This window comes from Lodderomyces elongisporus, chromosome 6 (genome assembly GCF_030384665.1).
Source record: "Lodderomyces elongisporus chromosome 6, complete sequence".
In the NCBI taxonomy this organism is placed as follows: Eukaryota; Fungi; Ascomycota; class Pichiomycetes; order Serinales; family Debaryomycetaceae; genus Lodderomyces; species Lodderomyces elongisporus.
This window is the reverse complement of record NC_083678.1, coordinates 1,098,059-1,122,275: the sequence shown is the minus strand read 5'-3', so window position 1 is coordinate 1,122,275 and position 24,217 is coordinate 1,098,059. Positions and strand designations below refer to the sequence as shown.

The 24,217-nt window shown below is 37.0% G+C and overlaps 9 protein-coding genes across 9 annotated transcripts; 3 read left to right on the top strand and 6 right to left on the bottom strand. All coding sequences in view use genetic code 12, as the record gives it.

Moving 5' to 3' along the window:
* Nucleotides 1-1,585: 1,585 nt before the first annotated feature.
* MUM2 (muddled meiosis- protein) lies at nucleotides 1,586-3,122 on the bottom strand (the record flags this gene model as incomplete). Its single annotated transcript, XM_001524997.2, has 2 exons — nucleotides 1,586-2,926; nucleotides 3,117-3,122. The coding sequence occupies 2 exons, from the start codon at nucleotides 3,120-3,122 to the stop codon at nucleotides 1,586-1,588; spliced, it is 1,347 nt and encodes a 448-aa protein (XP_001525047.2).
* A 911-nt stretch (nucleotides 3,123-4,033) lies between these two features.
* PVL30_004901 (uncharacterized protein) lies at nucleotides 4,034-4,531 on the bottom strand (the record flags this gene model as incomplete). The annotated part of the gene is made up of 1 exon (XM_001524996.2): nucleotides 4,034-4,531. The coding sequence occupies one exon, from the start codon at nucleotides 4,529-4,531 to the stop codon at nucleotides 4,034-4,036; it is 498 nt and encodes a 165-aa protein (XP_001525046.1).
* A 1,985-nt stretch (nucleotides 4,532-6,516) lies between these two features.
* Nucleotides 6,517-8,088, bottom strand: HTS1 (Cytoplasmic and mitochondrial histidine tRNA synthetase; the record flags this gene model as incomplete). Its single annotated transcript, XM_001524994.2, has 1 exon — nucleotides 6,517-8,088. One exon carries the CDS (start codon nucleotides 8,086-8,088, stop codon nucleotides 6,517-6,519), a length of 1,572 nt encoding a protein of 523 aa, XP_001525044.2.
* Nucleotides 8,089-8,517: 429 nt separating this feature from the next.
* Nucleotides 8,518-9,819, bottom strand: BNA2 (tryptophan 2,3- dioxygenase; the record flags this gene model as incomplete). The annotated part of the gene is made up of 1 exon (XM_001524993.2): nucleotides 8,518-9,819. The coding sequence occupies one exon, from the start codon at nucleotides 9,817-9,819 to the stop codon at nucleotides 8,518-8,520; it is 1,302 nt and encodes a 433-aa protein (XP_001525043.2).
* Nucleotides 9,820-10,248: 429 nt separating this feature from the next.
* On the bottom strand, nucleotides 10,249-11,475 carry CCP2 (cytochrome c peroxidase; the record flags this gene model as incomplete). The annotated part of the gene is made up of 1 exon (XM_001524992.2): nucleotides 10,249-11,475. The coding sequence occupies one exon, from the start codon at nucleotides 11,473-11,475 to the stop codon at nucleotides 10,249-10,251; it is 1,227 nt and encodes a 408-aa protein (XP_001525042.2).
* Nucleotides 11,476-12,550: 1,075 nt separating this feature from the next.
* hob1 (BAR adaptor protein Hob1) lies at nucleotides 12,551-13,876 on the top strand (the record flags this gene model as incomplete). The annotated part of the gene is made up of 2 exons (XM_061119627.1): nucleotides 12,551-12,554; nucleotides 12,585-13,876. 2 exons carry the CDS (start codon nucleotides 12,551-12,553, stop codon nucleotides 13,874-13,876), a joined length of 1,296 nt encoding a protein of 431 aa, XP_060975610.1.
* Nucleotides 13,877-15,420: 1,544 nt separating this feature from the next.
* On the top strand, nucleotides 15,421-17,616 carry PVL30_004896 (uncharacterized protein; the record flags this gene model as incomplete). The annotated part of the gene is made up of 1 exon (XM_001524990.2): nucleotides 15,421-17,616. One exon carries the CDS (start codon nucleotides 15,421-15,423, stop codon nucleotides 17,614-17,616), a length of 2,196 nt encoding a protein of 731 aa, XP_001525040.2.
* A 385-nt stretch (nucleotides 17,617-18,001) lies between these two features.
* On the bottom strand, nucleotides 18,002-19,537 carry CSN12 (COP9 signalosome (CSN) subunit; the record flags this gene model as incomplete). The annotated part of the gene is made up of 1 exon (XM_001524989.1): nucleotides 18,002-19,537. One exon carries the CDS (start codon nucleotides 19,535-19,537, stop codon nucleotides 18,002-18,004), a length of 1,536 nt encoding a protein of 511 aa, XP_001525039.2.
* A 1,652-nt stretch (nucleotides 19,538-21,189) lies between these two features.
* Nucleotides 21,190-23,751, top strand: GRR1 (SCF ubiquitin ligase complex subunit; the record flags this gene model as incomplete). The annotated part of the gene is made up of 2 exons (XM_001524988.2): nucleotides 21,190-21,193; nucleotides 21,542-23,751. 2 exons carry the CDS (start codon nucleotides 21,190-21,192, stop codon nucleotides 23,749-23,751), a joined length of 2,214 nt encoding a protein of 737 aa, XP_001525038.2.
* Nucleotides 23,752-24,217: the final 466 nt, after the last annotated feature.

Genomic DNA, 24,217 nt, shown 5'->3' with positions numbered 1-24,217 from the left:
GATGTACTTAATCCCATACTGCCTAGTGTGTGTGTGTGTGTGTGTGTGTTTGTGAGTATGTCCCCTTTCCCATTCATTTTCTAGTATTCGGCTCTCCTTTAAGGAAAAATGAGTGCCAAGAACTGAAAGAAGACGGAAGAAATGGAAACAGATGGAAAATGAAATAAAAAAACAACAACATTTGGTACACCGTTTGCAATACTGAATCATCAAACAAATATTTGAGTGTGCAATGTGTTATTCTCCCGCTCTTTCACAATCAACGGAGAGAGACAGACGAAGCCATCGGCGCAATACAAAAAACGAAAAAAAAAAAAAAGAAAAAACAGCGGAAGGATTGGTGCCGAACACAAAGAGGGAACAAATAGAATATTTTGGAGTAGAACAGAAAATTAAAAGTACAAAATGATTATATTGATACAATCAATTAATCAAACATACAAACAAACAAACAAACATACATAAACTTGCACAGTCTAGACTTACTTTTTTTTTGGCCTAGCACTCCTGTATCTATTTTTTTTATCTCTTCCACTTCTTCTTCCTTTTTACCCTTTCACTTTCACTTTCACTTTCCTCCTCCTCAGATCCCAAGTTGAAAATATAACTCAGCCATGTTAGTTTTATAGCAAACATTGCTCTTATCCTTGTAACACCTATATTCTCCGACTTCAGACTTACCGCCCCTTCCCTTAGTCAATTTTTTTTTTCAAAAAACCTTGAGGTTATCAAATTGCCTTTGGAAATACAATTGACGTGACGTCATGAGTGTACAAGAGAGCCCAAAATTTATCGTGGGGACCAAAACGAAAAATTAAAAAAAAAATATAAAAAAAAGGACATGCTCCATGCGCACACAACAAACTTTTATTTTGCTTTCAACTTAAATGTAATTTAACATGAGACGAAAGGGGGTGGGAGGGCGAATGAAAATCAGTTAAGATGAAAAGTGTTAATGCACAACACAAATATTAGTTTGTTAACCAGGAAAGAAAAGAAAACAAAAATAAAAAAGAAGAGAGAAAACGGTAAAGGGGTATTCAAAGTGACATGGCATGGCATGGGATGCCAAGCCAAGCCAAGCCAAAGCTTGATTCCCTATTGAATGTTGATTCTTTATTTCTTTTATTTTCTTTTGAATTGTAACATAACCACATGTGTAGCATTAACAATTTTACCACAATGGACAGAGAGAGTGGGAATGAGAGAGAGAGAGAGAGGACGAGATCAGCATCGAATTGACGTATTTGTGCGTGTTTGTGCGTGCGAGAAAATTGGTGAATGAGTGATGAGCAATCCTCACCATCAACGGCACTTTATAATGCTTGCCTCCTGATGATTTAGTGTGGTCTCCACTTTCTTAACACCGAGTCTAAAATTATGCCGTTAACTGGATAAAGTTGCGGTGCATGGTTTCTTTATATCGCATATAAAGATTATTTGCAAAAAAAAAAAAACACCAAAAAAAAAACAAACAAACAACATGCTTCTTTATTAAATACCAAGCTCATATTCTTTTACTTGGCTATATATTCGAATTCTTTAGCTTCTAGAGCTCCTGGAGCTTCTTTTAAATATTTTGTTATCATAACTTCTTTTCTTTTCTTTTTGCATCTTTATCCTCTATTGCTTTGCACTCGTCCATCTCTGCTCTGTTTCCAAGTTTCTCTCTCAACTGTCTAATTTCTCTCTTCAAGAGCCCATTTTCAATCTTTAAACTTGTGGTGTTACCGAAACTCACCATCTCTACCAATTCTTCATTTTCCTGTTGCAAATTCTGCAATTTGTAAAGCAAATTCTGACTCAATTGCTCTACATTAATTCCACTAGCAAAGCCTTGTTTCTGTACAAGGTCTTGCGAAATGAGTATAATCTCCAACCTCTCGTTTGTCTCATCCAACTCCGTCATCTTCTCTTCAAGAGTTTTGGATAAGTCTTGAAACAATTGATAATGATTTACAGGGATATGATACGTGGTGGCAGATTCAAGACGTGTACCACCACCAGCACCGCCAGCTCCACCACCAACAGAAGCAGAAGCAGAAGCATCCCCACCAAGAGGAGAGACTGTATTTTGCTCTGAATCATCCCTAACCTCAACATACATCTTTTTGGATCTGTTTTTATTCATCACACGAACTTGATCAGTCAAATTCTTGATAATTTGATTTTTGATCAACACCTCTCCTTTAAGCTTATTCAACTCCTCTTTCATCTGCTCAGTAGACAAAGAGTTTTTAGTACTGCTCGACTTGTCAGCTTCAGTACCTCCATACTTTGTTCCTGAACTCATGCCTGCACTCCCCGAGGACGAAGCAGTGGCGGAATACCTATAATTTGAATTTACAGTACCAGTACCAGTACCAGTACCAGTACCAGTACCAGTGCCAGTGCCAGGACCAGTACCAGGACCACAGTTTCTGGTATATTGTATAGGCACATAACTCGGGGCATTTATCAACAGTGATTTTGTGTACTTGTGGCTTAAACTTCCCGAACTTGTTGGCTGTACCAGACTCTTCGACAGTCTAGAAGCATTAATTCTCGAGTCACTAAGCCTTGCCAAACTAGAGTCAAAGGAAGTATCTTCCATTCCGTAACCGATATTCTCATGAAACTCCATGCTACTTGTGGTTGATTCCTTTATTGGATTTAGATGCTGAAGTAAACCAATATTAGCATGTGCATTTGGGGGCGGTGCAGAGTTCCAGAACTTGGTTGACGAAGGTTCAAGATGATTTTTGTACTGGTAATTATACTGTTGTTGAGACATCACATTTTGACAACCTCCACCAATGCTATGGTCAAATGTGTCCTGAAAATTATTTCCGTTAAACAGGTGTCTTCTAACTTCTTGTGGATGAACTCCATCACGTATTGTGGAAGAGGCATTTGGATCAATGGAAAGGTCGAATGGATCAATGGGCTATAGCTTCAAGTTAGTTACAGCATCCATGGAAAACGGAAAATTAAAACAAAAAAAGGAAAAAAAAAAACAAAACAAAAAAGCAAGTTAAACATGACTACTACTAATATTACTAAACCTGTTTTTTGAAGTTTTAATTGGGCAAAAGGCAGAGTTCAAGACTGGTGTAGGACAATAAATCGTTTGATACGTACATTGAATGGATCAGTCATTCTCAAACTTTGAAAACAACTTACTCTAAGGAAAAAAAAAATTAAGTCTTGATATTCTTTAAAACCAATATCGGGGACAGAATAAAACACAGATCCAGGAAAAACTGGGTTTAAAAACTAGGCTTGAAAACAATATTTGAAAACAAGGTCAAATTAAATGTGCTTTTGATAGTGATGTGTCGTGAAGAATATGTATTGCAGAGATGTATTTTGAAAATATGTTGCAAAAAAGTTGTCGGAGCGTGGGGTGTTGGTACCTACCACAACCCCTTAAAAAAATATGTAGTACGTGAAACCCAGAAAGAGTTGCTACACATCATAGTGCTATTTGAGACAAACAAGTGACAGAAACATGCATTAAGCCCAAGTATAATTCAGTTTGATCTAGAGCTATATTATGGTAATAAACACAGCACACCTACATTACTCACACTCACTCACATTCACACCCAACAACAATTATAATAACAGAAACAAATCTACTATCAGTTACGTATACCAATAATTCAAAAAGTCCATTGATAATCATGTATAATATATTTTATATATACAAATATAGACAAATAATTATCAAAATTTTTGCAAAAATTGTAGCCCATGTTGCTGGTCTTTATTCCAATTGAAATCTCACAGTTTCACGCGTTAGTCCATCATAAACTATTTTCAAAAATAAGATTTTTTTCTCTAATCAAACATATTTTATAAAATTCGTATTTTCATGTAGTTTGTAACTTTGCTTAACATGTATATACCGTATCAAGTCCAAACTTCCAAATTACAGTTCCACTCAGTCCTTCAGTCATTTAGTTCTTCACTTTGCCTCACTTACTCTAATTTTCCTTTTCCATTTCCTTTTCTATTTTTTTTTCTTTCTTATTTTCAAGCACATAAGTCTTTAGGCCTGGTTTTCAATCATTTGCTTCAACATTTGACCTGCAGGACTAGCTAATACTGCCTCGGGTAATTTCAATATTCTCTCATCTAATTGAGAGTCACAAAGGAATTCAATCAAAACATTGGTGAAATGGTTGCAATTATTAGTAAACAAATCGTAGGACTGTGCATGGTACTTCATCTCTTCGTGGTTATTTAAATCATTAATAAAGTCATTGAGTATTTCATCATCAATGAACGTCTCTCCAACATCAATCTTTTCAATAGGTATTCCGTATTTGAAATGCGCAGATTGATGTACTGGGTGCGACTTTATACCTTGGTCCAAGTAGTATTCTTTCCCTCGTACCACTACTGAAGTGTGGTATATAGCATCAATTTGAAACCCAAGCATCATGGGACTATACACTCTAGCTAGTCCACGTGATAGATCGTATACATAAACTTGAACAGGAGACCCGGTTTCTTCTTCTTCTTCTTTCATTTCCTTTGCTGTCATACTTTGATGAAGATCTTGCAAGTGGCGATTGATTCAAGGTATGTATCTAAAACTTGTAAAGAAAAACCTAAGAGTGTTAAAATTTCGGTCTTTTTTGGCCTATGTGTATTTAGAATCATATATGTATATATGTATATATTTTGCGCCACCAGTGTTTATCATCATTCTATGACAGTGGCGAAATGAGATACGAAATAGATTATAGATTACGCTTCCGCGCCGCACGGTTAACAGAATACTAAATACCACAAACAAGATTTACCTAATTCGAAAGGAGGACGATATTAGAAGAAAAAGAAAAAGAGTACAATCACGTGACTCATATAGTGATTGATAGAAATAATAAATATTTCATTTTTAAAAAATTTAATCGCGATGCGGAAACGATGCAGAAACGAGGGGGCAGGGTGAAGAAAAGTGAAGAAGAACGAGAGAGTAGAAAATCAACTGATTGAAAAAAATTAAAAAAAAGAATAAAAAAAAAACAAAAACTTAGAACCCGATTATTCTCTAGACCGATTGAAATATACTTCTTTCCGCTCCTTTTTATTTTTCTTCTTCTTCTTCTTCTTCCTCTTTTTGGCTTTCTTTATTTGCCACTTTTGTACCTGCAACTACATGGATAGCCCATAAAGAGATTGAAAGGATGGACGCGTCAATAAAACATAGGAATTCAGAAAAGACATATACATTCGTTACTCCGGCAGCTGACTCCTCGATTGAAGTGCTCAACGAATTTTACTGGACAAATGATGCAGAACCGCACGTTTTAAGAAGAAAACAGATTCTAGAAGCACACCCCGAGGTAAGAAAACTTACAGGGTACGAACCAAAGACAAAATGGTATGTGATGCTTGTGGTTCTTTTACAATGTTCAGTTGCAATTTACCTAAGAAACACTCCATTTTTGTCCTGGAAATTTTTCATATTGGCATACGTCATTGGTGCAACTGCTAACCAAGCCATCTTCTTGGCGATTCACGAGCTTAGTCATAACTTGCTTTTCAAAAAGCCCTTCCATAACAAGATTTTTGCCATCTTCACCAATGTACCCATTGGTATTCCATACTCAGCCTCCTTTCAACCATACCACCAGTTACACCATAAGTTCATGGGCGATGAATATTTGGACACCGATTTACCAACCAAATGGGAAGGTATCATCCTCTCCAACTTGCTAGGAAAAGTATTTTTTGCAACTTGCCAAATCTTCTTTTACGCATTAAGACCAATGTTTATCACGCAAATCAAATTCACATATATTCACCTACTCAACATTTTAGGTCAAGCTGTATTTGACTACTTTTGGATCAAATTTTTCGGAACAACAAGTTTCATGTATTTCATATTGAGCTCATTCTTGGCTGGCTCCTTACACCCTTGTGCTGGTCACTTTATAGCCGAACATTATGTCTTGAACGAGAATAATCGCCCCAAAAACCCAGAAATTGTCAATGGCTCCAACGTGATACCTGTACCAGCAGAGACTTATTCATACTACGGATCTTTGAATCGTTTGACATGGAATGTTGGCTACCACAATGAGCATCACGATTTCCCATATATTGCATGGACAAAATTACCTCAACTTAAAGCCATGGCACCAGAATTTTATGATACTTTGCCACAAGTCAAGAGCTGGTGTGGTGTGATCTGGTGGTTTGTATTTAACGATGTGAATTTGTTATGGAATAGGGTAAAGAGACAGGGTAAGATTAAACAAGGTCACAAGATAGAAAAGCTCGATGAGAATCAAAATTAAAGATCAAAAGATAAAAACAAAACAAAACAAAAAAAAAAAAAGAAAACAAAAAGTAAGAAAATTAACAAGCAGAAATACTAGAAAACGAAATATGGCAAATATGAGGGTACGGTTTTATATAGAATTTTTTTTCTGTTTTTTTTTTTTCTTTTTTTGGAAACGGGAATAAAAGAAATAAAGATACTCCACAATTACAAGGATTTATATACACTATATTTTCTCTCTATAAGTTGTTCAATGAAGCAGTGATATCTTCTACTTCAATGCTACCCAATTCTTTCTTAACAGTTGGAATCAAATCTTCAATAGAGATCAATTCACCCTCATTTTCCTCACCTTGTCCCAATAATTTGATTCTTAATTTGCCTTCAGGGTACTCTTCTTTACCCAAAATCACCGCGATTTTTGCACCTGATTTCTCAGCACCGTCGAATTGCTTTCTAATGTTGGCTTTACCCTTGTACAAGAACTCGGCATGAATACCTGCCTTCCATAACTGATTAGTGATTTGCATTCTCTCTTTCAAAAATCCATTCCATCCCTCACCACCACCAAATGCCATAACATAAACATCTGTGTGTTGCGAGTTCATCTTGCTCAAATCAACTCTTTGCTTGATAATGGAAAAAAGTCTTTCAACACCAAATGAGATACCTACACAAGGAATAGATTTGTTGTTGGAAAACATACCAACCAAGTTATCATAACGACCACCTGCTGCAATAGAACCAACACCAACATAAGCAGATGCATCTTCTTCTTCCTCGACTGCTGCTGCCACTTCAGTAGATCCTTCCTTAGCATCCTTTGATTTTTTGTCCTTCTTTTCTTTCTTTTCCTTTAATTTCTTTTTTTCTTCCGATGCTTTCTCTTTCAACTCCTTTGCGTTTTCAGGTGGAGCAGAAGCAGAAGTGACAGCCTCATAGATCAAACCTGTGTAATAGTCCAATCCTCTTGCTAGACTCAAGTCAAAACTCAAGTGTTTCAGAATGTCAAATGCTTCAACATAATCTGCTAGCACTTCCATCTCCTTAATACCCTGTTGTGCAGACTCATTTTCCAAACCTTCACTCTTTTTCAAAATATCAATCACCTCTCTAATACTTCCACTATGTTGAACAAAGGTCCAGATCTTGTCAGCAGTTTCCTCGCTTTGACCTTTCTCCAAGATCTCCTTCTTCACTGCATCCCATGGCGACTTGTCCAACTTGTCGATTGCTGATGAAACTTTTCTGATGTCAGCTTCGGGAACACCACAAGCTTCAAAGATACCATCAAGGATTTTTCTGTGATTCAATTTAACCTTAAAGTCAGTAATGTTCAATCCTACAAGACCTTCACATAAGATATTCAAAATTTCCGAGTCTGGGACCATCAAATCGTAATTACCAGCAATATCGAAATCACATTGGTAAAACTCCCTCATTCTACCTTTAGTCATTGCTGGTTGGTCTCTCCTGTAGACCTTGGCAATGTGGTATCTCTTGATAGAACTAACGCTGTTACATGCGACAAATCTGGCAAATGGCACAGTCAAATCGTATCGCAACGAGGTCAATTCACCTCCCTGATCCTCCAAATTGTAAATTAACTTTGAATCTTCACCATATTTACCTGTAAGGATTTCACGAAGCTCAAATACCGGAGTATCAATGGTTACACCACCGTGCTTCTTGAACATCGTCGACAATTTGTTGAAAATTGCCTCTCTGATGATCATATCCTTGTCGGCCCAATCCTTGGTACCTTTCGGAGTCTTAAGAACGAAATCCTGTGCTTTTGCCTTCTTTGTCATGGTTGTGGAGAGTAGTCTTTTAATCATACACTATTGGTGTCTGAAAATGGTATAATAGTGTTAAAAGTGTTAATTTCTCTTTTCTTTTTTTTTTTTTTTTTTTTTGTTTTTGCTAGCATCATGTTTTAGCTCAGGTTCATCTCACTCCATCGCACTCCACCATAAACTACTGCCGTTCAACCCCTAGTTGATAAAAACAGATAAAAACAGATAAAAACATGAATTTTCACCCCGCAAAACAATAGATACATACATACATTACACTCTTTATTATTATTATTATTATTATTATTATTGTTATTATCAAACAAAACTTTGTTCATTGCAAATATCAACTTTAGCTACTTAAATTAAGAAACGAAAATAAAGGAATAAAATCAAAGAAAAGAATAGAAAAGAATAGAAAAATAGACACAAACGAACATCAATTTAATCATCTTCATTGATTCCATTGGGTTTCGAGTACTTGAGTCTCAACATTCCATCTGTGAGGATCCGTTTACCCCAACTACCAGCGGCAGCATTTCCTGTTTCATCTCTACATTGCTTCAAGAATGGTAACAAGGAAGTACCACCGGTACCTTTTTCTTCACCGTTCTGCTTCTTACGAGCCAACCCGGATCTGAGTGTAGAGTTCGAACCCATTTTGTTAATCTTTTTGGCCTGGAGAACAACATACCTGGTAACAATCTGTATGTGTTTATCTCTAAATGCTTTCAACATTGCCAAACATGCATCAAAAGCCAATGTAAGTTCCTTGTCTTCTTCAGCTTGCACAATCTGCTTTATAGTAGTTGAATGTGGTTCCAATGCGGTAAGGAACTCGCGATGTTTCCGAGGCATGTACTGACGCATCTCATCCATGAACGAACTATCGGCTTTCAAATCCCCAGTAGCAAAATGTTTCACACCCAAGATGATGTCAAAAAACTGTATAAGAGAAGATTGTGCATTTGAGCCTCCAGCATAGCCTCTTGGTGCTTTTTCATTACCATAAAACACACCATTATCTAGTCCGACACTAGCCATGTTCTTCCATCCTGCCAAGTACGGCCTGATTCTAAAGTAGAAAATATGCGGATCACACATCTCTTCCATTCTCATAAGAGCCGTTCCAAGTAAATCTATAGCTTCGGCCATTTGTTGCAAGTTCTTTGTTAACATGGGAATGTCGCCTTCTTTAGCACATTTGAGAGCCTCCATACCTGTAGCTATTGCCAACGCACCTTTCTGTTCAAAATAAACACTGACCAAATAAAACCAGTGCTCATCAATCGCTCCCGTAAAAGTATTGATGCATGTAAGATTATCGAGATCAAGGATATCATCACTAGGAATAATCTGTTTATAGTTCCACAAGCAAAGTGAGGCATATGTCCCCACAGGTGGTAAGCCCAACTTGTCGGCAACGGCTATCCAAGGTTCAGCAATTTGCAGCGGGAGTTTATCTATAGGCATATCAGTTCCCCAAACGTAGGCGTGTCCAAGAAAGCCTAGTACTTGGTATGCTCTTCTATATTCCCTTTCATCATTGTTGAGGTTGTCAATTGTCAATAAAGGTAATTTATCAATAACATTTCGTATTCGTTTGGTCAAGATCAACGAAGGGAGGTTATCAGCAATAGTCTCCCATTGTGCATAGTAGTCTTGAGGTAATCTTGTGAGTGGAAGTTGCGAGGGCAAGAAGCCCCACAGTGGACTAATATCGTAGTCCTCTAATGAAGGGATCATGAATAAATTTTTTGTATTGTATCGCTATGAAGGATTAATAAAACAATGACAATATTGTTAAATGTTGAATGTTGAATGTTGAATCTCAAAACAATCAAACTATAGTTTAGGTGACTTAGACTACTTGGGTAATTATTAATTGTATAAAACAAAATAGACTAGGACGGTTGCTTCTTTGAAACCAAAAAAAAAATCCCGAAATCTCCTGTTTCTTTTCTTCTCTTTTCTTTTCTTTTCTTTTCTTCCACTTTTTTTTTTTTCGCTTGAATTTTTTTGTGGAGGTTTGTAATCAGCAGATGATTACAAATCTATCACACAAACTGAATATTCTCCACACAAAGCTGAATTGTTTTACCAACATTTTTTTGTTTCTTTTTTTCAAATTTTATCTACTATATCGGTCCTATTTCGGTCTTCTCTCGATTCTCTTTAGCTTCTCCTTTGCTTGTATATATACGATTCTTGTAAAATCACAGTTCCTTTAGCATCTCTACGGATTCGCAAGTCTAGTAATTTAGCATATGCTTCAGCAAAATCCTTGAAGTATCTATTTTCATCTTTTGCATACTCTTGGACCCAAATTTTGTAGCCAGGGTCCCGAAGCAACTCCATATCAGTATTAAGCATTCTGAGACTGTTATCGTTGTTATAATATTGTACTCCTCCCGTCTCAGGGACTATTTCTTGATGCCAAGATTCCGATATTAAAACTCTGAAAAACTCATTTGAAAAACGAAGCAGACCTCTACTCCATTGTCCTTCACAGTCACTGGTATACTTATAGCATCTTCCTAGTCCATGTGCTCCGATCAATGCAACTGTTTCTTGATCATCAAGTCCTAGTCTTGTGAATGTATGCCTAATACTAATAATATGATCTGTGTTCTTATTTCCAAATGGTAGCAAACCTTGAGGCGCGACGTATTCAGTATTCACATAATCAGACCTTCCAGGCAACCACTTTATAGTGGGGCCACCCATTTCTTCGATAGCTAGCTTTCCGGCTAATGTCCACAAGTCAGCATATGAGATTTCTGGAAAATTGCATTTAACTTGCTCTAGTGCGTTTCGTGCAACATTTAAACCCATAAGTTCTTTATCAAAAAACTCTGGTTCAAATCTTATGGTGGCGCCACTGGAGCCGCCATTGGAGCCGCCTAACAGGGTGTTAGCATCGTATGTGGCACAACAGTACCACGCCAATTTAAAGAAAATAGGCGCCAACGAGCCAACCTCATGGTTTACAGCAAATATATCCTTGATTGCAAATTGAACCTGAAGAATGTAGTTGGGATCTGTTGCTGGTACTTTGAATGCTGAATCAATCATTGGGCGGGTTAATGGTGTCCCTTTTTTCTTTAGCGCTTTTGGACAACCACATTTAAATCTCAAATATACATTATAACCTTGGTACCGTTGTAAAGGAAAGCCATTATGTAGATATATTTGTTTTCGGTACCTGAGCTTATAAGCAAAAACTGCAAAGAATAATGCCTTTATAAGATACCTATCAGCTAAATAGTAAGCTCTATCAAACACATATTCACCAGGGAAATCAGAATAAAGTGATTGGAGAAAAGCCAATGGTACCAAAACAAACGAGATAATCTTTGTAACTAGTATCCGTAATGAGCTGAACAGGGCTTTCATTTCCATATTGTAGCAGGTAAATCAAACACAATGGCTTGTAGAATTGAATTAAGGCTAGAAGTGAATCGTTTTTGTTTTCTCTTTCTTTCCATTTTTTTCTCTCTACTTTTTACTTTAAGTTTCTGTTGTTGTCGGCATTTTTTATTTTTTATTTATTTTTTGGTTGCAAAACATAGATATAGGAGAATATGTTTATAAAAGGTCAAGGCACTTCCAAAGATCTTGGAATCATTACAATATATAGTAGATATAGTAGTCTAACAAGGAAGAAATAAACAAGAAAAAAAAAACAAAGCAAATAATGAGTTCAACTTTTATTATGTTGGTTGTACTGAAAGATTAGTTCTAACTTAGGAGTTGAATCGGACAAGTTTAAATATTTAATCAATGTAGTTAGTTATCTTCTAAATTATATAAAACAATTTATGGTTCAATGTATGGAAATTGCATCAGAAACTCTATGTTGTCAAATCGACTAATCTGCAATTGGTGCCTTTCATTACAAAAACACCTAGAACTTGATACTAAATATCATATGCTCCTTTACTGCTGTACAAGACTCGTTGGCTGTAATGGAAATATTTGGGCAAAACTCAGAAAAGGCAAGAACAAAAATAAAACAGAACAAAAAATTTATAGGGGTGGCTTAGTGTGAAGTGCGTGAGCTATTTGAAGCCGAATTCCCAAATATATTATTTTAATTTTCTTAAGATTTTTTTTTTTTAATTTTTTTTTTTTTTTTTTTGGTTCCGGGCCAGAAAAGAAAAGAGAAAGGAAACCAAAAAAAATAGGGACAAAGTTGATCAACGTCAAAAATCCATTTAGCAATATAATATAGCCAGCAACATAGTTAGAAAAAAAACAACAATTTCCCAGTGCAACGGATCATACAACATCACACACACACACACACACACACACACACACACTCACACACAACTCCACACCTAACACAGCCAATAAAATTTTTGAAACTTACTGTAGCCCCTCTGCACAACTCAATTCACATTAAAACATGTCGTTCAAAGGTATCAAAAAGTCCATTGTTAGGGCACCGCAAACCTTTCGCCAGAAGATGAATATGGGTGAGATCACTCATGATCCAGTTTATCAAGATGCCGAAAGAAGATTTCAAGAAATTGAAATCGAGACAAAGAAATTGAGCGATGAGTCCAAGAAATACTTTCAGGCCATAACGGGATTGCTCGATGATCAAATTGAGTTTTCCAAAGCAATTGAAGAGATTTATAAACCCATTAGTGGGAAATTATCTGACCCCAATGCAACCGTTCCCGAAGACAATCCAGATGGTATTATGGCTGCAGAGCAATACCGGGAGTTGGTCAAAACATTGAAGGAGACCTTGAAACCAGATTTGGAATTGATCGAGAAAAGAATTGTTGAACCAGCACAGGAGTTGTTGAAAGTTATTGCCGCAATTAGAAAAATGGCCACCAAACGAGATCACAAGCAGATCGACCTTGATAGGCACAAAAGAACATACACCAAGTATGAGCAAAAGAAAGAAAGGACAGCAAAGGACGAGGAAAAAATGTATAGCACACAAGCTGAAGTGGAAATCGCTCAACAGGAATTTGATTATTACAACGAGATGATGAAGAATGAACTTCCTGTTTTGTTCCAAAAACAAAGTGAGTTTATCAGTCCATTGTTTGTCTCCTTCTACTATATGCAATTGAATATATTCTACCAAATGTACAGCACTATGGAAGAGATGAAGATTCCTTATTTCAACTTGTCGGATGATATACTCGAAGCATACAACTTGAAAAAGGGTAACATTGAAGAGCAAACCGATGCAATTGGCATTACGCATTTCAAAGTTGGCCACGCAAAGTCCAAATTGGAGATGGCGAAAAGGCACCATGCATCAGTTACCAGCCCTACTTTATCTGCTACAAGCACTGGTACTGAACTTCCAGCGTACTCTGGTGGTGCTCCTGTAGGTTACAATCCTGATTATAAAGGCGCAGAGCTTACATCTCCAACTTCGACTGGACTGTATGGATATCAACCGCAAGCAGGCTACCAGTCTCCACAAACAACATATGGCCAGCAGCTACCACCACCACAACAACAACAACCACAACCACAACAACAACAAACAGGTTATGGCCAACCTGCAGCCGCAGGAGCAGCAGCTCCAGCTGCTTATCAACAGCCCAATGCCACGGGCTCCGCTCCACCTGCTTATATGAACACTCCTCCAGCATCATCTTCAGAAACATGTATTGCCATGTATGATTATACTGCACAAGCCCAAGGTGACTTGACTTTTCCTGCAGGTGCAACCATCGAAATCATCAATAAAGACGACCCCGGTTGGTGGATGGGAAGGTACAATGGAGTGCAAGGAGTTTTCCCTTCTAACTATGTTAAACAATGAGCATAATTCTTATTGTAGTTTTTGTTCTCCTAATTCTTTATTCATTATTCTTTATTTATCACTTATGTATTGTCTGTAGTTTGTAACAATAGACTATGTTAATTAATCGATATTGTTAAGAATCATGTGATGGTTGAGAAATTGTTGCCAAAAGTAAAAAAAAAAAAATACAAAAAAAAAACCATGGACAAGGTTCCGATATGTCACTTTTGTTTGAAAATCCGAGCTGTTTGTATTTCGACTGGGCAACACTAGCTTACAAACGGAAATACTTTTAATGCTTGTTTTGTTACATACCTAAATTCTATAACAAACAAACGAGACTACAATTAGATTGCAATGAGACTGCAATAGGAGAAATTACAAGTAGACATGATTAATAAATAATTATAATACACCTACTGGGATAGGTGCATACGATGCAAAGTCATGAGCCCAGCGCAGGAACATAAATTGCAATACATGTGAATCCATTTTTTTCTTTTTCTTTTTTTTTTCGGAAACAACAAAAATAAAGTGGGGTTTGGAATTGTAGTACTAGAGCTCCAACCGTATGAATATAGAGAAAAATATATACAGATATATCTACACCTCATATTGTATCCAAATCATCATATATATTTAAGAAGTAATATAGAAGTATTTTTGAAATGTTTACCGAAAAGATGATGACAAGAAAGAAGCTGAAGGAGAAAGCTTATAAGAATAGACGTTAATATGTAATTTGTAATTTTTTTCTTGTTCTCTTGGCCGTTCTCTATCACTTTCGCTTAACCCCACTTTTCGGACTTGCATTGACAGATATCGTTATTCTGAAAATCCGCACACATAGAAAACCGAATGTTACAAAATTATTTTTATTTTTATTTTTATTTCATTTTATTTTTTATAGTTTATTTCTTATACTCTTCAAGTGGGTTGACTGATGAAATAATACTAGTTGTAGATAATACTAAACCAAACCCAGTGGCTAATGTAGAATACTACCTCGAGATATTCATTTGAGAAAGCGGGGGGGGGGGGGGGGGGGGAGAGGAAGCGTGCTGAGAAGGTCCATGTGAAGGTGGAGTACAAAAATATATACACATATGTTTTCGGAAATACATCGGATTAATACAAAAATCAACCGGTTTCAATGATAATACAGAGAACAAAAGAGAGAGAGAGAGAGAGAGAGAAACAACTAGAGAACAATGTGTGACAAAAATGAATGAATAATTTCTATTTCCGTTTTGTTATAATCACATTTGGTTTGATACTTTTATTGCCAACGACAATGTTGTATTTTGAAAGTTTATCATCTTTCTTCAAACTTGTTTCCCCACCTTCGAAAATATGTACATATAAACCCAGGTGATGTCTCGTCTTTTTTTTTCTAATCCGAACTTATACTAGGATGGTGAAAGATAGTCATATTCGAATCTATATACAATCATTACAATCATTATAAGTCCTTCACCCATTCAAATTATTATTATTCCAATCACTGGCTGTTATTATTAACCACAGAGAAGAAGAAGAAGAAAAAAAAAGAAAGATAAAAAATGCCAGCTGCAACAACAACAACAGAAACAGAAACAGCTAATACAATTAAAGAGTCATATACCGATGTGTTGATTATTGGTGCAGGCCCTTCAGGTTACATGTGTGCTCTTTGGCTTGCGAGATGTGGCATTCCTTTTAGAATCATTGATAAGAGAAGTAATGAGATATTTACAGGCCAGGCCGATGGTATACAAAGTAGATCATTCGAAATCTTTAAATCATTTAGCGAGGACTGCTTCGATTGGGTCACAATGGACCAAGCTTGGAAATGTGCTAATCAAATGGAGGAAATGTCGTTTTGGTCGCCAAATGAAGATGGCGAATTAGCTAGAACTTCAAGAGTTCCCGATTCGATTCCAGGTATCAGTAGATATCATGAGTCAGTGATCCACCAGGGCAAAATTGAAGCATGGTTTGATGAATCAATTAAACAGTTTACTGGAGGAAAGACAAGAGTTGAACGCCCTTTATTGCCAGTTTCCATCAAGATCAATGCAGATGCCAATGACCAACAGGAGCATGCTTGTGAAGTATTGGTTCGCAAATTGCATACTAGTCAAGCTAAGCCAGAGCAATATGGAGGACAAGTTGCTAATGGATTGTACCGACAATTTGATGGCGACCAAGAATCTTTTTACAGTGCAAATATAGCAGATGCCGACAAAAAAGATTACGAATTGATTCACGCCAAGTATGTATTAGGTTCTGATGGCGCACACTCATGGGTCAGAAAACAATTGGATATTGATATGGAAGGTGAGCAGACTGATTTTGTTTGGGGTGTACTCGATATGGTTCCCATCACCGATTTTCCTGATATTAGATCACGATGTGCTATACACTCCAAAAATTCAGGTTCGGTGATGGTTATTCCAAGAGAAAACGATATGGTTAGACTTTACATTCAATTAAAGGAAGTTCCTAGAGACGAAAGGACCATTGGTTCGCAAAGAGAGTTTATGGCTAATTGTGATGATCCCAAAGTCAAGACCAAAGGTAGAATTGATAGGTCCAAAATCACACCAGAATCCATCCTCAAGCAAGCACAAGAAAGCATTAAACCATTCAAATTGGAAATGACCAATTTGACATGGTATACGGCATACCAGATTGGCCAGAGAGTCTCTCCCCAATTCCACAAGAATTTAAGAGTTTTCATTTCTGGTGATGCATGTCACACTCACTCGCCAAAGGCAGGCCAAGGCATGAATGTTTCAATGCAAGATACATACAACTTGGGTTTCAAATTGGCATTGGTGTGTAAAGGCTTGGCCAAGCAGGAGATTTTGGATACCTATGAGTCAGAGAGAATCAAAGTAGCTCGTGACTTAATTGCATTTGACCAGAAGTTCTCCAAATTGTTTAGTGGCAAACCAATGATCCCTAATCAAAAGTTATTGGAAGGTGAGGAAAAGGGAGCCGATATGGATGAATTCCATCAAGTTTTTTTGCAAGGTGGCAAGTTTGCCAGTGGTACTATTTCAGATTATGAGGATTCCGTCTTGATTAACAAAGCTGGTGGTGTTGTGCGAGCAGAAGGACAAGAGAGCGAAGGATTGTTTAGCCCACTTGCATCTAAAGTGCCCATTGGAAGAAGACTACTCAGCGTGCAAGCCTTGGGCCAGGTTGACCACAAGCCATGGCACATTGCTGATCGTATGCCATCTGATGGTCGATTTAGAGTGCTCATTTTTGCCGGTGATGTTAAGCACTTTCCAGAGAATATGCAAAAGTTACAAAGCTTCAACGAGATTCTTATGGCTCCTGGGTCATTCCTTAATAGGTATACACCAAGAAACGCATTTTTCAATTCCGTAATTGAAGCCATTGTCATCCATGCTTCGTTTAGAAACGATGTTGAGTTTTATGATTTTCCAGAGTTTGCAAGGCGTAGAGATTTTAAAGGTCGTACAGATTATTGGTCGCTCTTGACAGGCGTTGGTAAGATCCACCATACTCAAGAGAAGGTTGATATGTATGATGCTTATGGTATTGATAAAAGAATGGGCGCAATCTTGGTCATCAGACCCGATGGACACGTTGCTGAAGTGAACGAGTTTTCGGAAACAGGGTTGAATCAAGTTTGTAATTACTTTTCTCGTTTCATGATTGACCAAAGAAATGTTAAAGTTCCTGAAAAAGACGCCACTGCATTTGATTCTGATAGGTTTGTGAAGCCGAGATTGGCAGTTTAATGCTAAATGAAGAGAAGGAAGGAACAAAAATGAGCCAAAAAAGGGGAAAAAGGAAAACAGAAAAAAAGAAAATAAAGAAAATAAAGAAAAGAAACAAAATAAGTAAACGACTCTACTTTTTATATTTTTAATTCAATGATTTGTTGCGTATCTTTTGACTATAAGAGGAGGCTTTGTTTATTGCCATATGTCCTTTTTTTAAAAAATGACATACTACTAATGGTTGAAAAAGTATCGTTTACTAGTTGACAAACAGGGCAATTGATGAAAGTTAGAATGCATTCATACAGATACTTCCTCAAAAGATTTACCTTTATAAATACACTCATGTTGTAACAATCTTTATTTTTTTTTTCTCTTTTCCTTTTCAATTTATCAATTAATTTTACCTCTTTTTCTCTCCAAATGCGGGGAATGGGTTGGTTTTGGAAAATACCACACACTGCTTGCCATTACTAATATAGGCATTGATTCTGCCTTGGCTAATTAGAGTAGCCAAAATGGTCTCTACTTCTAATGTCGGCATTTTATCAACAAGTATGTCTAGTCTAAATTCACCTTGATTTTTGTCACTATAGTATTTGGAGATTGTTAGTCCCAATTGAAATGCACTCAAACTTATTATATGGCTTTTTTCAATTTCTTGACATATCGCATACGTCTTTTTGATTACTTGTACTTGCACAAACTGTGTAAGCAACTGCATCAATATGTAAATGTGGCGTCGTAGCAAGACCAATTGGTTGGCTTCAATTACATTCTCGTATTTAAGTAAGCTTCCTTGTTTCATTGCTGGGAAAAAATTGTCCCTATAAAGAAATGCAAGATATGGAAATCGTTGCCAAATACTTTCATCCTTTTTACCTTTGTTTTGCGCAATGTTTGTTGTGCTCTCATTACTCTTCTTTTTGTTATTTTTATTCTTTTGCGTTTTATTTTGGCTATCAAATTCAGTACTGTTTTCCGTTTTGGTTAGATTGTTGTTGCTGTTGTTGCTGTTGTTGTATATCGTACCTTTTGGTAGTTTACCGTGGTTGTATATCTTTAACGGGATCAAGATTAAAAGTAGACTTTGTACTTGTTTGCTAGATTTTGTATTTACATTGTAGTCATTTACAAGTGACATTGCTTCATCCAATCTTGCCTCGCTAGTCACATAATCGCCATCATCAAGAGCAATAAGTGCTGTGTAGTACAAGTACATGATTGCATACTTTTTCGTTGCAACATTTTGCGACATATTGGGTAAATTTTGTCTACTCGACTCAACTGTCTTCATTATACTTTTGGCAAAGTCCAATTTGCCCATCTTGAAACAATACTTCATCAAGTTGCCCAAGAAAAAGAAGACATAGTGTTTTTTGCTGAGATTGATATCGGTATTTTTATCATTGAAAACTACATTGAAACCGCGTCGAAGCGTATCGATTAATGTTTCCAAATTCAGCTTTTTCTTTTTCCTCGACGAATCGCCAGACTCCATTCCAAATTCATTATCTTCCACCATAAATGAGTCCAAATCTTCTGGGTCCCTCTTGTTTTTTGCTTTGTAAACCATGACAAACTCTGAAAATATACCTACAACGGCTGGCATTATCCATTTATCTTGCTGCTCACATGCTCGCACTAGACATAAACACATTTCATTCAATGTGTCAAATGCCTCAACAAAAGATTTATTCACATATATGGCTCGCATCAATTGTATATGCAAAACAACTAACTTTCTGAATTTCTCTGGAACTTTGTATAGATCAAAGTCATTAGGGGTCTTGAATTGTTTTCGTGCATTGGCTTCGCTTGGTCCAGGGTTTATGGTTAGTAGATGAAGCAAATGTCGTCCTGTTTCTTCAGTTTTCTTAATTTTAGTGTCTTGGGAGACATAAACAAACTGGGCAATATAAGTATCTAAACCATTCATCTGCGTGATTTCCAATATCAGTTTACTTCTCAGCTACTGTTTGGTGGTTGTTTTTTTTATAGATTATCAACAAAGTGTGAAATGCACAACTCAAGATGGCTGTAATTGTGAATTTGGTCGCCAGCGGAAAAAGTAAATTGGTAGCTTCCAAACCGGAATTTCTCCTCAAAATAGACCCAAAATATAAGTGAAACCTCATCACATTGCCATGAAGTTATGCTTGATTTGAGAACTAGAGAGGGAGACAAGGCAGAAACAAAGATAAAAAGAGAAAGAACAAAAATTATTAAAAGGACAAATAAGCACAGCTTAATATAGTTAATTGGGAGTTGCTGGGTAGCTAAATAGTTAAATAGCAAAGTAGCTAAGTAGCTAAGTAGTGAAGTAGATTGGTTGGTTTTTTTCTCCATTGTATTCTCTATATAGTATTATTTGTTAGCTTTATAAACTTCCATTAACAACTGTGGAGGACACATTGTTCTATTGAAAAAGCTTGATAATGTGCCTACTCATAATTTACAAAAAACTTATCAACTACATTATTGGTAATTTTGATTCCACGAAATTAATGTTATTTTTGTTTTTTAAAATACAGCTCTTGAAATTGATTCGAAGTTGAAAGAACAAAGATCGAGCCAGTTAAAAGGTTGAAAAAAATAAACGGCTTAACAAATTTTTCCCTTGCAAGAATAGCTGCAAATTTGATCTCTATTGAAGATCCCCCTTGGTCAAAATCACATACCCACATAACGATAATATATCTACCACTAATGTAAGAAGGCAGTAATGAGTGATAAGCCTATATTAGTGGGAACTAGATGAGAGAAAGTAACTGTGTGATTGAGCATTGAAGAAAAGGTTCAAATAAACAGTTTAAGAGTCGTTGTCGTTCTCGTTGTCGTTGCTTTATTCTTTTCTTCTTGTGTCTACAATATATATTTATATATATATATATATATTGTGGACTTATTCACTTTAAATTCGGTTGGTTATTCAAGGATTAACTGTACAAAATGTACCTATACTTATGGTCCATACCCACACCTTCTCTCCTTCGCTTCCTCTTTCTCTCTCTCGACCGAAAAACAGGAAATCCAGAAATTTAGCGATAAAGTCGGAATGGAGGAAAACAAAAAAAAAAGAAAAAAGAAAGAGCAAAAAAAAAAATAACAAACAGAATTGACAATTCCACATTCCTTCCTCCCTTGCTCCACTGCCCCTCAACCTCTCTCCAGAGCCATTCAGGATTTCTCTCTCCCTTTCCCACACTCTCTGTCTCTCCCTTTCTCGCTTCAATCTTATTCGCACATAAACAGACACAACACCAATCGCAAGTGACTTGTACCACCTTACCAATAGCATATACTTTGCATCAAGTTAATGTCTACAAATACCTAATATAGGTATATAGTCCAACATCAAGAGAAAGCTCTATATTGTTTGATTTCAATAGCAAAAAAAGCAAACGCACATACATAAACAAATACACATATCCATATATATATATATACATATATAAACACGGCAACCGCTTTCATTTAAACAATCACTCCACAAAAATCAACAGTGAAAAAGCCTTTTCTTCGCCCCATCTATCGCCCTTCCCCCGCCCACTCTTTTGCCCGTATCGATATATCACCACAGCATAATATATGAGTTCGCCCACCAGCGTCGAAGAATACGATCAGATCCCAAACACAAACAACACATCACCAAGACCACGTATCCGCACTAAAAGCGTATCCCCACTGTCGAACGAAGCCAACGACGTCGAAATGGATCAAACTAATCGCCAACAAAATAATGGCAACCTACCGCCAAATGATGTCAACAACAGCAGCACTGGCGCCGGCACTACCACTAGCACTAGCATTAGCAACAGCAACAGCAACCACTTTCACTACCACCACCAGCAGCAGCAGCAGCAGCAACATGGCCATAATCATAATCATCACCAGTACATCAACGGAAACAATAACCGCAGTAATGTTGATATAAATGAAGGACTGCTGATAAGACGCGACAACTCTAATGGCAACAATAGCTCAGAGGAAAGTAACTCATTCGGAACCGGCAAGGAAATTTTAGATAACGATAACGATTTCATGATGGACAACGAATACTACGACTATGAAGAACTACGGAAGGCGCTCATTGTAAAACGCAGATTATCAAGCATTAAACGACCACATGCACCTTATATCGATTATGAACTAGCCGTGGATAAAAAATCACTACTCAGACTACCTACAGAAGTTCTACTACAAATTTTCCACTATTTGGAGAGAAAAGACTGGTATTCCCTAGCTACAACATGCAAAGAAATTGCCGACTTGATTATCGAAATGCTTTGGTTCCGTCCAAATATGCAGAATGACTCAGCATTCAAGAAAATTAAACATGTAATGGAACAAAACAAAAACAAAACGCATTGGGATTACCGCCAGTTCATCAAAAGATTAAACTTGTCATTTATGACAAAGCTTGTCGACGACAAACTACTCAATTTGTTTGTTGGATGTCCTAGGCTCGAGAGATTGACCTTGGTGAATTGTGCCAAGTTAACAAGAACTCCGATTGCTAATGTTCTACAAGGATGCGAGAGACTTCAGTCAATTGATTTGACTGGAGTCACCGATATCCACGACGATATTATCAATGCATTAGCTGACAACTGTCCTCGCTTACAAGGCTTGTATGCTCCAGGGTGTGGCAACGTTAGTGAGGCTGTGATTATCAAATTACTACGAAGTTGTCCAATGTTGAAACGACTCAAATTCAATTCCAGCAGCAACATTACCGATGCTAGCATTTTGGCAATGTATGAAAATTGCAAGTCCTTGGTTGAGATTGATCTCCACGGATGCGAAAATGTTACTGATTTGCACTTGAAACGAATCTTTTTAGAGTTGACTCAATTGAGAGAGTTTAGAATTAGTAATGCACCAGCAATCACTGACAAATTATTTGAGTTACTACCGGAAGGCTTCATTATGGAAAAGTTGAGAATCATTGATATTACTGGGTGTAATGCAGTAACAGATAAACTAGTTGAGAAACTTGTTGCTTGTGCACCGAGATTGCGCAATGTTGTTCTAAGCAAGTGTATGCAAATCACTGATGCAAGTTTAAGAGCATTGAGCCAGTTGGGAAGAAGCTTGCACTATATCCATCTTGGACATTGTGCATTAATTACTGATTACGGTGTTGCGGCATTGGTGCGTTATTGTCATCGTATCCAGTATATCGACTTGGCGTGTTGCTCGCAGTTAACCGACTGGACATTGGTTGAGTTGGCAAATCTTCCTAAATTGAGAAGAATTGGTTTGGTAAAGTGTTCAATGATCACCGACTCTGGAATTTTAGAGCTTGTTAGGCGTCGTGGCGAACAAGATTGTTTAGAAAGAGTCCACTTGTCATATTGTACCAACCTCAATATCGGTCCTATATATCTATTACTCAAGAGCTGCCCAAAACTCACTCACTTGTCGCTTACAGGAATCTCGGCGTTTTTAAGAAGAGAAATTACTCAGTATTGTCGAGACCCACCTCCTGATTTCAATGAACACCAAAAGTCTTTATTTTGTGTGTTTAGTGGCCATGGAGTTAACCAGCTTAGAAACTACCTTACTCAAGTGATGGAAGAGAGAAGTTATCAACTAGACCAAGGGGATTTACATACATTATTCAATGAACGCAGGCGTCGTTTCCTTAATGGTGATTTAGAAGTTGATGACGACGAGTTAAATATTTGGGAGAGACGTGGTTTGGGCATTCCGAATTTGAATCCTGAGTTGGCTGAAATAATCTTACAGCGAAGACAGGGGAACAATTTATTGCCCCATAGACTTCCTATGGAGATGTTTAGGCGGAATGAAGAGATGCAACAAATGGCACAACAATTTGAACAACCAATGACCCGAGTTACAACAGAGTTTCATCAGCCACTACAAGTACAGCAACAACAGCAACAACAGCAACAACAGCAACAACAGCAACAACAGCAACAACAGCAACAACAGCAACCTCCGCCTCCACCCCCTCAACGAATTCATGCCAGACATCTTCCACAACCTCCTGCAGCTCCACCGATGCCTGCAGTTGCCGTTATGGAACCTATTCAACCTACTCCACCAATGGGCAATCAGCAGGGAGGGGATGGTGGCAATGAAGATGTGGAGATGGCACCTGCTGATTTGTTTCCTCGGATGTGAAATTTCAAGCAAATGTGCCATACTCGGGTAATTCTTGTTTCCTGCTAACTTGCTTCAAAGATATATATATATATATATATAGTAATTGCATGCTTTTCATTTATATCTATGCTAGGCATAGAAATAAAACCCTTTTATCCCCCACAAAATTTAGGTAATACATGTTTACAATACTGCCATTCATATGAATAATAGGTTTAGATGTACAAGTTCAACCATAGAGTATTTGATTTACTATTCCTATGTAAAGAACTATATTGACGAGCAATTCTTCTTTTTTCATTTAAAGGCAAATATACGGATTGAGTAAATAAAAACAGTTAATGTAAAGTTTCAACCAAAGTATACTGATTTATGTATGCTTAAGCAAAATCGTTCCGACCCTATTATAACATCAACTACGTTTATGACACCATCTTTTATTTCAATATCGTAGTATTTCTTGTACATCAACTATATATTCAAA